We start from the raw sequence: 14,657 nt of genomic DNA, 5'->3' as shown, positions 1-14,657 counted from the left end.
GTGGGAAATAGGTAATTGCAAAGTACTGGGTCCTGCTAAAGTGGAAGTAGTGGTTAACACAAACACATTTACTGTATAAATATTCTAAATACTAGATTTCTAATCTCCTCAGCAGAATATTTTAATATGATTCAAAGATAAAGTTCAAAAGCTTTGGGGGCCATTCATGTGCCACATAGTTATTGTCTCAAACCCTATTTTGCAAGACACTCCCCCCCCCTTTTTTTTTTAACAATTGGTATATTATAGCTGAAGCAAATACTTGGGCTAAAAATAAATCAACTTTAATAACTATCTTCTCTGCAACCTGAAAAAATTGGTCTTGGAGTTTTATTTCTGCGGCAAGATACTGACACCCAGTGTCCAATTAAACTAATTATAGGTCATTACTTTAGGCTGTTTCCAGTGAAGGTAAGCAGCAAAAATGAGGTGTTTGTTTGTTACGTTATTTATTTATAAGAAGGCCACATTAAAAGCACCATACTTTAATTACTTACTTACTTTGGGTTGCTGCTGTAGTACAGTGACAGTTGCTTGTTTGCTTATGCTATCCTATGCTACTAAAGCTACTGTTTGTTTGCATCTTCAGACTTGTTTGTTTACTAGCTATGACACCATATGGCCCATGTGCCAAGGAATTGTTCCTAAAAGGAACAAAGCAAAGTATGTCCTTTTTATTTTATTTTATTTTTTAACTATATCATTCACAAGATGATCATTGCATTGTGGAAAGACTAGCACTTGTGACCATACTGGCACAATCCTGATCAGAAAAGCCTACTATTAAAATAAACGAACAGTTAGTTACAGGTATTCTCTCTTGTTACTGACCTGGTAAAAACACAGCTTTTTTTTTTTTTTTTTTTTTTTTTTTTTTCGTCTAAAAGACATCATTAAAACAGAAGGAAAACCAAACAAACTTACTTACTTACTTAGATAATACTTGTATCGAACCATGAAATAACATCATGAAGGAGAGAGGTGAGAAGATAAACAGCAATCAGTATCTGTCACACATGGCAGCACAAGGCAAAACCCACACCTATAAATGCACCTCAGTGCACTTCTCAAAGCTTTGTGAGCACAACTGCAGGTGTTCTGTGATAATGTAGCCCCAAACAATCCGAAACATTAGACACGTCCCTCCTGTGGTATGTAGTCCAAGAAGGCAGTAGAGATTTATTAGGTCCTCAACAACTTTTTACCTTCACTGAGCTTTGCACCTTGGTCAGTAAAGTAAGTAAGTAAGTGTAACAAAGTAATTTCTGAACAAAAACACCAACAAGCAAACCTGGTGTTCTGAGAAATACAAAATATCCCTGGAAGCCAATAAATAGATAAACATAACTGCAAATCTGGAACATTTCCAAGCATGGTGGCCTCTGCTGTTGGAATTGAACCCATCATCACTATTTCTGTTCCTTGACCAGTTTTACAACCCTTCTAGCTCACTACAGCTACTAGTGTCACATCTGCATAAAACTGGACTGACTGACTGACTGACTGACTTAAGTAAGTAAGTAAGTAAGTAGCACAGCAACAGGAGCATGGTTTAAAAAGTCCTGAAAGAGCACAGTCGTCAGCGGTGCCACCCTTCTGATAAAACAACACTGTTGTTTTTAAATACTACTTACCTCTGCTCCATGTTCTCCTAATGGTGTAAAGTTGCTGCCGCGTGTAGCTCCTCCTGCTTTGACACCGTCTACTGAAAAGCTGGCCTTTCTATGGCAACGGTGCTTCTGGTTGTGTGCACAAAGCACACCGGGTCTTCAGCAGGAACAGGCAAAAACTACTCTCCAGCCACCCCATTTAGTCATTCCAACTGAAGTACAGTGTTTTACAAAATTATCAAAACAGTCTCCACCACCCTTGCCTTACTTCCCCCAACACACAGACGCTATTTGTAACACTTTTTTAATCAGGCTGGAGACCCTGCGAGTACTTACTTACTTACTTAAAAGTTTCAACTCCAGAACACAAAATTTTTATTTGCTAATCAAAATGTTGAGTTATACAAGTTGGAAGAACTGAGGAGTCACCTTTTAATTTTTCCTCTTCTTCTGAACTAGAGATACAGCACACAGCTATTCTGCTCTAGCACAGCTGTCTCCGTTTACTTAGCTTTATTTATTTTCATTACTCCCTTAAATAATTTGCACAATTTTGCATATGTTTACATTCTTTCTTACCTCATATAATCAAAGTATTCTTTGTGCTGATTCGATAAAAAACAGACAGTTTAAGCATACGGCCTGCGATCACTTCAGCTTTTTCCAAAAGCTGTGTTAGGTGAACTTTTGAATAATCTGGGAAGAAAAGAAAGACAATCTGCTAGTGTGAGGAGGAAAAAAAAAAGAAGTGTGTATATATATATATATATACACACACACATACAATGCTTTCTAAAAGCTACACCCACAAACTTAAAACTGGGAGCAGAGACTAGGTAACATACGTAACACCATGAGGCATGACACACACAGCTATACTGCACCTATCCAGCCTAGCACCAGTTTCCAACAGTGGCCATAAACAAATGCCAGGAGCACGCATGTTTTAAGCTCACCACCAGTATTCTGCCAGCCTCCAGCTACTTTCTGCTCAGACTTCTGTGTCAGAGGTAGTGTCCTTGTATTTGAAACTCCCGGGGAGCCAGGAACTGCCTTCTCTGGCTTTGGCCATTTAAGAAATTGTTTGCTACACCCTACCTGGTTGTGAGCTGATAAGAGGCACATAATTAACCAAGCTTGTTTAGGACCCAGCCTGAACTGCAACTCGGCCAACCTGGGCAGCTCACTTCAGCTCTCACGCAGGCACGCACACTGGCACTTGGTCATGATAGTCTACAGGCAGATGTATGTACAGGTACTGGCCCTCAGGACAGGGTGTTCGTGGTGCTCAGGTTTTGCAGCGGGCTGAGGAGGGAGCACAGCAAACATCCGCACTAAGCAATTATTATTAGGGAGCTGCCACTCTGTTTTCTCTACTGGTGCCTGCGGCCAGCAAGAGGCACCCAAGTGGCCCTGCTCCAGTCTGGTTCCCACTCTCCTCCCTAGCCTGGGACAAACAGTGGCGCGAGGCATACCACTGCGGAACAGCTAAGCTATGCCGGAACAGAGGGGCACTGCAGCTGCCTCCCACCTGGGAGCACGCAAAGCCTCAAGCTAGTCTTCTAATTTTCAGGTGTGACTATCATACTGTACCAGCCCACTTGATGCCAGTAAGAGTCCGAACTGTTCATGCAAGGCTAGCTTTAATTGCATAGTTGCTACGGTGCACGTTTTCGCAGCAATATTACCTGCTGTGCAAAATTCGATGATTTCACTCCACTCGGAAACAACATAATCGCCATCAACTTGCTTTGATGCTGTCTGCACTGCTACTGTGTATTCGGTTCTTGGGCTCAAGAACCAGTGCCCACGGACTGTCATAGGCAAAGGAACAGCTTTGGCCACCAATTTAGTGGGTACATCCTAATGGGAACAGCAACAAAACAAACAAACAAACAGGACAAGTCATCAGAGCAGCCAAATCAGTCCACCCCATCCCTCCTTTGTACTTTTTGTAATGCAAGTCCCCCCCCCCGGCTCTTCCATGTAAAGCTTAGTTAATTCTTACAGCTCACTGGTGCAGCAAAGTTAGTGACTGAGGACAATGGTCACAGGTCGGCTCTAAGAAATACAGTTATAACTTGCATATATGAATTTATTATTGGGTTCAAGTGACTGTAGATGGATACTGTTATACAGAGCCTAAATATACAATTCAGACTAGGGCTGAACTTGTGCATGTAGAGAAGGACCTGTTACTTAGCCCAAGGACATCTTAATTTAATTGAAAAGAGCTTATTATATTCTCATTATCAAGCTTTTATTTCAGTGTAACCAAATAAAATTCTTCCTGCCTTCCATCGGGCCACATACATACATATATTGCTGTTTTGATATCTTTCAAACCAAACTGCAATAAAAGAATTAAATATGTTGCAGAACAATTTTGTGCATTTTTGTGCATTGTTTCATAGTATTATTATTTACATGGAAGGGCATTCATGAATATTTATCAGTAGCCACAGAATCTTAAGATGGCTGCCATGTGAAAAGCGGGCAGTTCAGACACATCCATCACTGCTCACATAGAATACTAGCAGAGTAGTCCCTTAAGAAAAAAAAAAAAAAAAAAAACAAAAACAAATGGAAAGAGACTTCTGCTTCTTTGTGAGCTATAAGCAAGACCTGAAAGATATTTTTTGGTTTTGGTTATGGAAAAAGTATCTTCCTCTTACTGTCTAATGTCAGAAATAAAACTGTCTTTACTTTCTATATCAAGAAAGTGTAAAACCAGCAGCTTGTGATACCACAAGTCCTGATATGTGATTGATAATCAAGGATAAGATTTTGTTGTGATTTTGATTTCCTTTTTTTTGCTAGTTCTAATTTAAATCAAATATTAACAAACAGCTGAGAGAACTGACTTTTTGTGTAACAGACTCTATTGTGCATTCTAAACAAAGGATTTTTAAAACCAAATAAATATACATAGAGAAAAATAGGAAAAAAATTACAAGAAAAAGGAAAAACATAAAATGACATTTAAAGCCACTTCCCAAGAACTCTATTGCAAAGGCCTCCCACTCGACTGAATTTTGCAACCCAAATGCAGTCAGCAGCTGCTGCAGTTCCAGTCATTCGTCTTCCTGTCATCCTTCCTTTGGATATGGTTAAAAATGGTCTCCACCTGGGGCAGGTCCCTGGGCCTATGTAACAGTGCTGGGTGTTAGCCCCCTTGCTCACTCCCATTTATTTTGTCAGTTTTCACACAACACTGAAAGCCTTATTGTCCCCGTGCCTCAAAGCCTTACTTCCAGCTTACTTCCAAAACCTTCCAGCTGTCACACTATGGTGTATCATAAAACTCTTCTAACTGCAGCAGAAGCTGCCAGGCTACTTACAGTCTCAATATTAAACACAGGGTTTTACCTCTTGCCTGGTTGTGTGCGTGTGGGGGGGGGGCGCTGTTATGCATTTCAGAACTCCAATTTGTTACTCTTTTTCTAAGAAAACGTATTTTTTTCAATGTCACTACACTGCCCTCAAGAAAAAAAGCTCGAGTTGAAATTTCTCAGGGCCTTCTCTCTTTCCTCCTTCGATCCCTCTTCTTTTTAGTCTCATCCTGGCTGAGCCCCCCACGAAGTGCAAAGAAGGTTATGTGTTGCCTCCAGGCCAGCCGAGAGTCTGGAGTGCCTAATGGCTGCTCAGCTATCGGCGCCAGGTCGAGCAATGCTAGAGGTACCTAAACTGCAACAATTTACAAGAACTGCCTGGAAGCCCTGAATAATGAAGCAGTGGGGAACATCAGTCGCACTACCTCCCTCGTTTCTGGGACGAGATGCCAGCTTTGTAGTCCCTTTTCTTTGCCAAAGCAGCAGCAAAACGGGGGCTGCTATCAGTACCTGAACGACTGCTTTCCATTTTTCAGTCTTCTGCATTTCATCTATCTTTCCTCTTGCCAAATTTGTTAGTAGGACACCATGCAGTAAGTCAGTGTAGCTAGATTCTAGTCCTTGTTTTGCCAAATATCTGAGTGTTATTTCCCCCATCCATTATGTGGGAACAGTCATACTTCCACATGTTAATAAAGTGATCAGGTATGCAACTGCTCTAAGGAAAAGGCAAAGCCTCATTACAATTTAATCATTACACACTACTACTAATACAAATCTCCTTCACACATATGATGACAATAGTCATAAATAATAAAACTATATTCAACATAAATGAGCTGAATATACTTTATAGATTTACCAATGGATAAAGCACTGGAAGGATGAAGCATTCATGTTCACTAGCCTGGGTACACAGGGAAATAAACAGCCCCATTTTCTGAAGTCCAGCATCCATCTGTCAGGTTACATCTACATCTCAACTTGTTTTTGGCTCACAGCCTATAACTCCCTTCATATCAGCTCTCTAAAAGTTAGAAACTAGTTTAAGCTAGTCATCTGGGCTCCTCTTATCTGCGAGAGACACCAGCACTTGTAGACAGTGAGTCACCCTACACTTAAATAAGAGGGATGATTCTTTTCTCCCTGAAGATTCCCGTCTCTTTCCACGGGCTGCCTGCTGGTTGACTTCTGACAGCGAGTCCCAGTGCTCCTTTCTTTATACCGAAGTGGTGGGGCTCACTCTGTTCTTTCCAGAAAGCTCGCCCGGGAGAAGAGGATGCGATTTCCCTCACAACAACCCTCAGAAAACAGCCTTGCTATCGCAGCGATGGCTGGGCGGGGGCGTGGGGGAGCGCAACTGATTCAGTTCCCTCCAGACTCCGGGAGGAACCAGGCCCTGCCGTTCCAGCTATCAGCTTTCTCTCCGCCAGGTCTACGGCTGTGCGCCAGCTGCAGAACAATTACAAATAGTGTCATATGGAAGATCTGTCTTTATTCGTATTAGGGATACGGCAAATTTTGAATGTGACCGAGGATTTTCTGGACACAAGCTCACTCTTAGACTGCTCAGACTGCGGAGTTCTCTTTCCTACCTACTCGGCCTGCAGTACTGATTTCTACCATTCTACCCCACCCTGCAATGAAAAAAAAGGGGAAAAAAAGAAAAAAAAAAAACCACCAGGTCACTAACCTGATAGTATCAATAAATTTTGAGCTACTTGTGACAAGACATCCAACTCATCATTTTAATTGATATACTTTACCCTCCCGTTCTTACAAAAGCAACTACACATCTCCTTTGGCTAAATACTTCATCATAGTAAAAAGCTAGGGAATTGCTGAAAAAAATAAATCTAATGGCTGATCTTTACTGCCTTACTGGTATCTCGTTTTTTTTCCATTATTAACATTAGTCCCATCAATATGATATAGACTTGAAAATGAATTACTACTTGATCTGCTAGGGTGGCTCCACCGTTTACAACAACAAATTTTACATCAATTTGCATGTGGATGAAAAGGTATACAAATAATTAATAAAATGAAAGAAATTTAGAAGTAACTTGACAAGGTTAAAAAGAAAAAACTAAGCAAACATTTATATAAGAAGGCATATTTATTCCTGCAGTAAAAAGTGGGAATTGACTTCAAAGGATGACAGCCCAAAATAATGAGAAAAAAATCTATTCTATTTTAATTGTTATTACAGTTAAAAATGGATCAGAGTAAAGGCTGGTATAACAATACTGAACAAGCACACCAGTTCTACCAACTGTGGCTCGTTGGCCAAACATATAAAACTATCTGTTTCAAATAATGGTAAGTGACCTTCATTACACTTAATGAATACTTCACTTCCAACCATATTAAAACCAAAGAAGTCTCATAAGTCAAAGAAAAAGGAAATTATAAAAATGCTGTTAACAGCAGTTATAGTAAAAATACTCTTGCAATAAAAGGGCTCAGAGAAATTGGTGAAAATTTTTCCTGGTTATCCGATTGGTTTATTAACCATTAATAGCTTGGATACTGGAGGTAGAATTAGAGCTCTCATGTTTTCTAGATAGTTATTTGTCCCTCAGCAACCTTCGTATTTTAGGGATCTTGGCAACATTATTTTTTTAATTTATAGATAATTGTGCTGTTTAATCTCATCCTCTATCTTCCTCCATGTTTCTTTAGACATCTCAATATTTGACCTATTCCAAGATTGAAGCAAATTTTGCTGGATTTAATAACCACAGACTTTGCAATACATTCCATGTGTCCCTGTACCAGTGGCTTGAGGAAAGAGGTCAAACGACAATTTGGGTCACAGTGTTGAATGCTCAGAACTAAAATTGCTGGAAGCCTTCCTAGAAGTGCATTAGGATTTGTGACTCCTCCGAAATGACATGTGTTGCTTTCAAAAGTCTGTGCTGAACAAGGACAGGCAGAGAATATATAAATTGTTTAAGTAGAGGTTAAGAACCAACCAAAATCAAAACATGTCTTGCAATAAATTGTACAGGTTGCAAAACGTTTTCAGTTTTAAATAAAATAAAAAAGGCAATGTTTAATTCTCTATGAAGCAAGTAAGTGTGTGTGCGTATATGTGTGTGTGCATACACATGTGCATTGGGAGAGTATTCTGAATAAAAAAACTCTCAGTCAGATTAATCAGAACGCACCTTTGCTGCATGTCCAGGACTTGCTTCCCATGGTCTGGCTTCAAAGGGTTAAAACAACACTGAGATTCATCTATTTAAACTTAAGTATTTCCACCTGACTTTAAAGTGAAAATTACCTTGTGTTTAAATTTGTTCGAATTCTTGTTTTCTTTCTTGTTGAGATCGATGAAGTAATGAGTGATCCGGTCCTTGGATTTAGAATCCATATCCCAAGAAATCTTGAAGGAATCGCATGTGATGTTGCTTATTTTGATGTTATGCGGGACTGGCAGTTCCTCCATCTCTGCTATCCCACTATCTTGTGATTTATTCCCTGCATAAAAAATAAGCACGATTCCTTTAGTTAAAGTGCTACTCAATATGACAAATTTTGTTTTCTTTGCTCCGATACAAGGGCATCTCTGAACGGCCTTTCGCAAAATCTCATACATAGTACTCAGAAGCAACTCTAAGGCACAATTATGCAAGTCCCATTAAGGGTGATGAGAACTATTTGAAAGGGATGCAATTCTTTCTGTGAAAAAGCACTAATAACATGTAAGCAGGCTGCACAGACTGGCTAATATCACAACTATGTGCAGTTACAATTTCACAATAAGAAACATCTGAAGCTATGAGATGCTACAGGGAATAGTTAAGATACCACCAATGTGCATAATTAATTTAATGGCACTAACCACAGCTGTAAAGTGAAATAAATACAAATAGAAATCATATTCATCCTAGAAGTATTTTTCAAGTATAAAGTAAAAACAATCTTTTGAAGGTTTATAAATGGTATATGTGTGTATGCACGTGTATATATACACATATATACACAGTGTGTATATATATACACACATATATATACATACATATACAGTATATACATACATACATATATACACACACCGTATACAGTGTATACTGTGTATACACCTACATACATACACACACACATATATAATTGTCTCCTTTCCAACCAAACAAGCGACAGTGACCACTTTGTTAAGCCATTGTAAAAGCAACATATACATCATTTTTATTTTCCTGTTGTTATTCCATCTGTTCTATTTGCGCAGTTGAGACTCCCTGCAGTTCCCTGGGAAGCTTTTTTTCTGCTTTATTCCAAGAGCATATGGTAGACTGAGCAAATGACCACTGACCCCAAGAAGCATCATGGGTTCTAAAATTAGGTCTTCTCTTAGTTCCCAGGGCGACTCTGCAGTACAGCATCCAGTGAACATTAAAACTCAGAAAGATTAGGTGATTTTGGTCAGATTTACACTGCATAAGACAAAAGTCAAAAGCAAACAAAACAATAAGAAAGAGCAGAAAGACAAAAGAAGATGTAAAGAAAATGTAAAGAAAACTAGAGAAGATGCAAATGAGGAAATGAAGAGAAAGTAAAATTTAAACAAACATAGATAAGAATACAAAGAGAGAAAGGAGAAAAACAAGGATGATGTCTGTGTTTTCAATCACAAGGACAGGGATGTGTAGCTGCCCACTATTTATTCTAGATAGCTCCACAGGATTCATTACGAGCTAAATGACTTTAAACTGTTAAAGACACTAGCTGCCAACAAGTAAAACAGACCAGTTTCATAAAAAAAGTCAATAAATATAGAGTATTTTGCTGTATCCTAGTTCAGACAGAGCCCTCAAGAAAATGCAGCAGACGCATTTCCTTCTCAATCAAACTATACCATTCAAAAGGCATCCCATAACTCCAATACAAAATTACTTGCCAAAGCTCTACTAAAACACTTGTAATAATTAGTGCTTTTAATCTTTTGTATATGTTGAAACTATTCTGATTCACCTATGGCAAATCATTTTTAATTCCAGTACGATGTTATAAAAATAGACACAGCAAGTAATTCAAGTTAGTAATAATAATAAAATAAACAAGAAATAAGTAACAAATTTGACTTAGAAAACATTAGGGACATTCAATCTAACAAATAAGTTGTCAAAGAGTTGTATCAACAGCTCAGTGCAGGAATACTAAGGCTGCCCCAACTGTTCACAATCCTGCTCATGCATACGTGAAATTCAATCATACTGTCTCAGAAATCCACAGATTACCAGGGTAGTATTCTGAATAAAAGAATTTTATTGATGATTTCAAGAGTCAGTGATGATGATTTTCTATTTTCATTGCATTTTATGTATTTACAAACAACTTGTTGTTTATTCTTTAAACATCCTATTGTTTTCTCTTTTTAATCAATTTCAGAGTCAGACGATGCACAGTCTTACTCAAAATCCTGTGCTATTTGTGCCATCCTCAATGACATTTTCAACAGCTGCACTGGCTGCAATAGACTCAGAAATACCAATCATTACTGAAAGCTTTCTGTTCATATAAAATTTGAAATATGTGGTAAGTGCTTTTCTCAACATGAGACTTCAGAAATGTAGCCAGGAGATAATGGCATTACTTTCTTTTGAAAGCATTTTGTATTTGAAAAAAATGACCGAAAGCTCCAAGAGGTATACTGAAAAGGTACCTGAGACTATTCTTCCTGGAGCCAGGCCCTGTGTTTAAGTAGAAGATGGAGTGATCCTGCTGAGGCTCTCAGACCTCCTGGAGAGACGGATGGGCTCAGATCACAGCACACGGAGTAACTGATTCACGACCTGACCATGCACACAGTCGCCAAATCCAAGCCATATACATCCATAATACATGTTAACATGCAACTTCCTTGGTTGCAAGCTTCCTTGGGCTTCTTACCCCACGCATACGGATCCGAGTCATGCTACAAACGGTCAAGGTAGCATAAGCTCCAGGAGCTTTAGCTTCAGGAGAGGTGTGGAAAGCAACAACAATTCTAACCACTGACAAAAAGTAACTGACAGTCAGAGAGTAACATTTTTCTGAAAAAGGACTTCTGTAAATATGCTTTGTTTTTTTTACAGAATTCTGTGAAATAATGTCTGGCACATACTCTTAGATGCCTGTGCTCCTAGTCCTTCTACCTTCTCTGCTTATGAAGCGAATATACAGCTTCAGTAAAGGCTTATCAGAAAATCCTAAAGTAATTTTTAGCAACATTTTAAATATATTTCTGAGAAAATGAAACCACTTGCACTACTAAATGCCAAAGCTATCTTCCAGTTTTTGTGAGAGACTAGAATCACAAATCAATGCTTTTCTGAAATCTTTATAAGTTCTCTGAAAGTGGAAAAATATTTTGAAATATGAACAGGATTTGAAACTAATTTGAAATATGAAAGAAAATATCTCATAATCACCACCACAAAGTAATTCCAGTTTTACTTCTACGTAGAATAAGAATTATCTGTGATATTCGCAATGCATACTTATAATACATATTTGTGCATTCCTGAATGTCAAAATCCTTTGAGATGACAGGCAGCAATACAAGCCTGATAACGAGACCTAATAATAATAATAATCAGGATGGTGATTCAATCAGTATTGGTAAATGGCAACTGTTTAATAGCAATCTGTGTATCATTGCATGGCAACAGGAAAAAAAAAAGGACATAACATGGAAAGTATTAAATTTGACTGATCCTAGGAACCAAAAATGCAGATATTAGACTAGTTTTCCCCACACAGTAGACATTCATATGTATAGTAGGCATTCAGTCCACTAAGAAATTCTGAAGCATCATTATCTTGTAAAGAATAAACTCTAACTCAGATTCTGGATGCTGCAAAAATTAGTATTTTTCAATGTTAGGAACAACATTCTGTCCTGACACATGCTAAAACAAGTCATAAGGATGTGAGATATAGTGCCTGATGTCATTGCACCATAAGTAGCTAGAAAGAAATGAAGATGCTAGGGTAGCAGCCGAAGGAGAATCAGGATGCCCCATCCAGTTTGGCAATGTACCCACATTGCTTCTAAAACTACATAATGTAGAGTATTTCCATTAGCATGTACTAATTTTATAAAAATATTACAACTACTGTAACATATATTCATATAAAATAGTGAAAATGAGGAGAATTTTCAACAGCTCAGTTAAACTTATGAGTCAGTTGCTTAAGAAAATACTACCATCTGCTGTTAAAGTGGGGATTCAACAAGGCTCCAACAAGGCCACTCCCAGGTAAATATAACATCCCTTTCTAACAGTAGTTTTGGGCTTATGGATGGTACCTGGTTGGCATGCTGAGACCAGCAAAGGTACATTTAACCTGCAGTCTGCTAGACGTCAACTGTCTGACCCTGAAGCAAGTCAAGGCAGTCAGTCAGTCTAGCTTTAGGAACTGGTTATGCTTTTAGGCCCTTCAACCTCTCTGTCTTTGATGAGTATTGCTATCAAAAACCTGTCACTTGCATGGGTAGGGCTGGAACAGATGAGGCCTCCCATCCTTCAGCTGGCTCTGAAGCAACTCTCAGAGTAGGAGTACGCCAAGCAGCCTGTGGTTACAGCTCTGCTCTGATGCAGGGGAGAAAAGAGCTGCACATCACTGTGTCCCATGGTGAAGGATTACACAGTGAGCTGGCGCTGACTGCTAGGATGGGTAAAAAGGGGTAACACTAGGGACAGAGTGAGACCTAGTGACACCCAAGATTTGGGGCAAATTCCGATCAGTGTGACTAATTAGGTGAACTATACTAAAATTAAGGATTATAAGACTACCAAAAACAGGGTAGAATCAGGACCTCCTGAAGTTTCCAGGAAGTTACTGTTTGCATTCATAGACCTAATGGAGTTAGAAACGGCCTCTCTGATCTCAGTAAGCTTAGGTTTCATGGAGTATTTGGGATCTGGTACTAATTCTCACACCCAAGGGCTTCCTTGTCGGAGGTACAGTGGAAAGGCCACACTGTATCAGGCTGGTGTTGGGTTACTGTTAATAAAACTGTGAGAAACTGTGAAGACCTGTTACTGCTTCCATCTCCATGCCAGGACTGTTACCAGCTGTTCTTCTCAGTCTGCTTCTACACAGTGGAAATCTAGCTACTTCCACTGTTACTCCACACCTCAGTCTCACTGGTAGCACATTCTCCCCAGCAGACTAAATTATAATCTATTCAGTTGCACCCTTTTTCTCCTATTGGTGACATCTGGTATCTCTCAACATAAGGTGTCATGAACCTCGATCATGAAGACTGGGGCACTAATTCTCCAGTGACCTACGAATAGTTCCTGAACCTACAGGCAGTCTCACCTCTGGTTCTTCCCCTCAAGCTTTTGCACTGTTAATCTTACAGCTTGCTCCTCCCGGAGCTCTTTTCAACTCGGAAGCACTTCCTAGAACACTGATCAAAACCGTAGCCAGTATTCAGATGCTGCTACAGAAAAAGGGCTGTGACCTCCGTGGCCTGTGACATGCTGTTTGCATGCCAAGCTGCTGTGCTATCTGCAGTTCTGCAGTTCCAAGTCTTTATAATTACTGCTATTTTGTCCAGTAATTCTGTCTTAACCACATCTCCCCCATATCTCCTGGCATTTCTCTAGATTGAGTGTTCAAGATTTTCTGAACACTATGTGAGTGCCTCTGAAACACTTCTGTTTTAAGTGCTCTGTGGAGCATGTGGATCTACTATACAATCCACAGTCCTTCCACTTTCATTCCAAACCTTTATCATTGCATTCTGCAGCATCCTACCACCTGATTCACTGCTTAGATCTTGACATGCAGATCACGGTGGTAACAGCATTGCCCAAGCAGACCTGATTTTTGTTTCCAAATATACGCCATGCCACGCTCTGCTAGGTACTTACACAAAATCTAGCTGCATCACCTACATGAGGCAGAGTCATTTTTGTCCCATAGGACTGTCTTATTTGGTTTACCTTTAGTATATCACTTTCATCACATTCTCAATATCCTTAACCAAACCAATTAAAAAGATTGGCTGCTGCAGAGGACTGCTTACAGGCCTGCTCCCTGGAGAGTAAGTAAAGTAAGTTGGAGACTTTCAGGTGAGTGAGGTCTCCCATTGCCAAAAAGCTGGGCATGTCATCCCTGATTGCTGCAGAAACAACCCCTCTCCCCCCCCCCCAAAAAAAAAAAAGAAAAAAAAAAGTTGACTTCACTTACATAACAAACTAAAGGGCCCAGTGCTTATTGACCCTTATAATATGCCAAAGTCCACTCATGTGTGCACAGGTCACACTAGAAGCATAAGTCCTTAAATTTTTTCAAAGCTGTGGAATAAACACAAAAACGCCAGCTTTACTGAGATCAGCTGGAGAGCTGCAAGATTAATGTTTTATGCTCCTATTCACAAGCTAATCTCTCTGCCATATTCAGAGTTAAATTTCAAGTTAAATTGTCTAATCAATTTTAAAGTAGTTACGATAGTCACTGCTGCAGCTGAGCCAAAACACTGCCAAATGGGTAACAAATCAATTTTTTTTATATATATATAGATAGATAGATAGATAGATACACTTAATTTAGTAACCTTGTTGTATCTTCCATTCGCATAAATTATCTATGGATGGAAAAAAAGCAGAAAATTCCCACTGAATATTCATGGCTTTCATTTGCCACTACTGGAAATGAATGCTAAAACTTGGAAATAGGTAAGTCCATGCTGAAAAGATTTGGAAGAAGACAG

At 39.2% G+C, this 14,657-nt stretch overlaps 1 protein-coding gene across 1 annotated transcript in view; it reads right to left on the bottom strand.

The window, feature by feature from the left end:
• Positions 1–327: 327 nt before the first annotated feature.
• The window catches only part of PHYHIPL (phytanoyl-CoA 2-hydroxylase interacting protein like), a 35,316-nt gene continuing 20,986 nt past the window's right edge, over positions 328–14,657 (bottom strand). The window contains 5 exon segments of the mRNA XM_062580336.1: positions 328–644; positions 2,190–2,223; positions 2,226–2,306; positions 3,299–3,473; positions 8,232–8,428. Of these exon segments, the coding sequence (XP_062436320.1) occupies positions 548–644; positions 2,190–2,223; positions 2,226–2,306; positions 3,299–3,473; positions 8,232–8,428 (584 nt within the window). The 3' untranslated portion in view covers positions 328–547.

Source organism: Rhea pennata, chromosome 7 (genome assembly GCF_028389875.1).
Source record: "Rhea pennata isolate bPtePen1 chromosome 7, bPtePen1.pri, whole genome shotgun sequence".
In the NCBI taxonomy this organism is placed as follows: Eukaryota; Metazoa; Chordata; class Aves; order Rheiformes; family Rheidae; genus Rhea; species Rhea pennata.
This window is presented reverse-complemented; position numbering and strand designations above follow the sequence as displayed.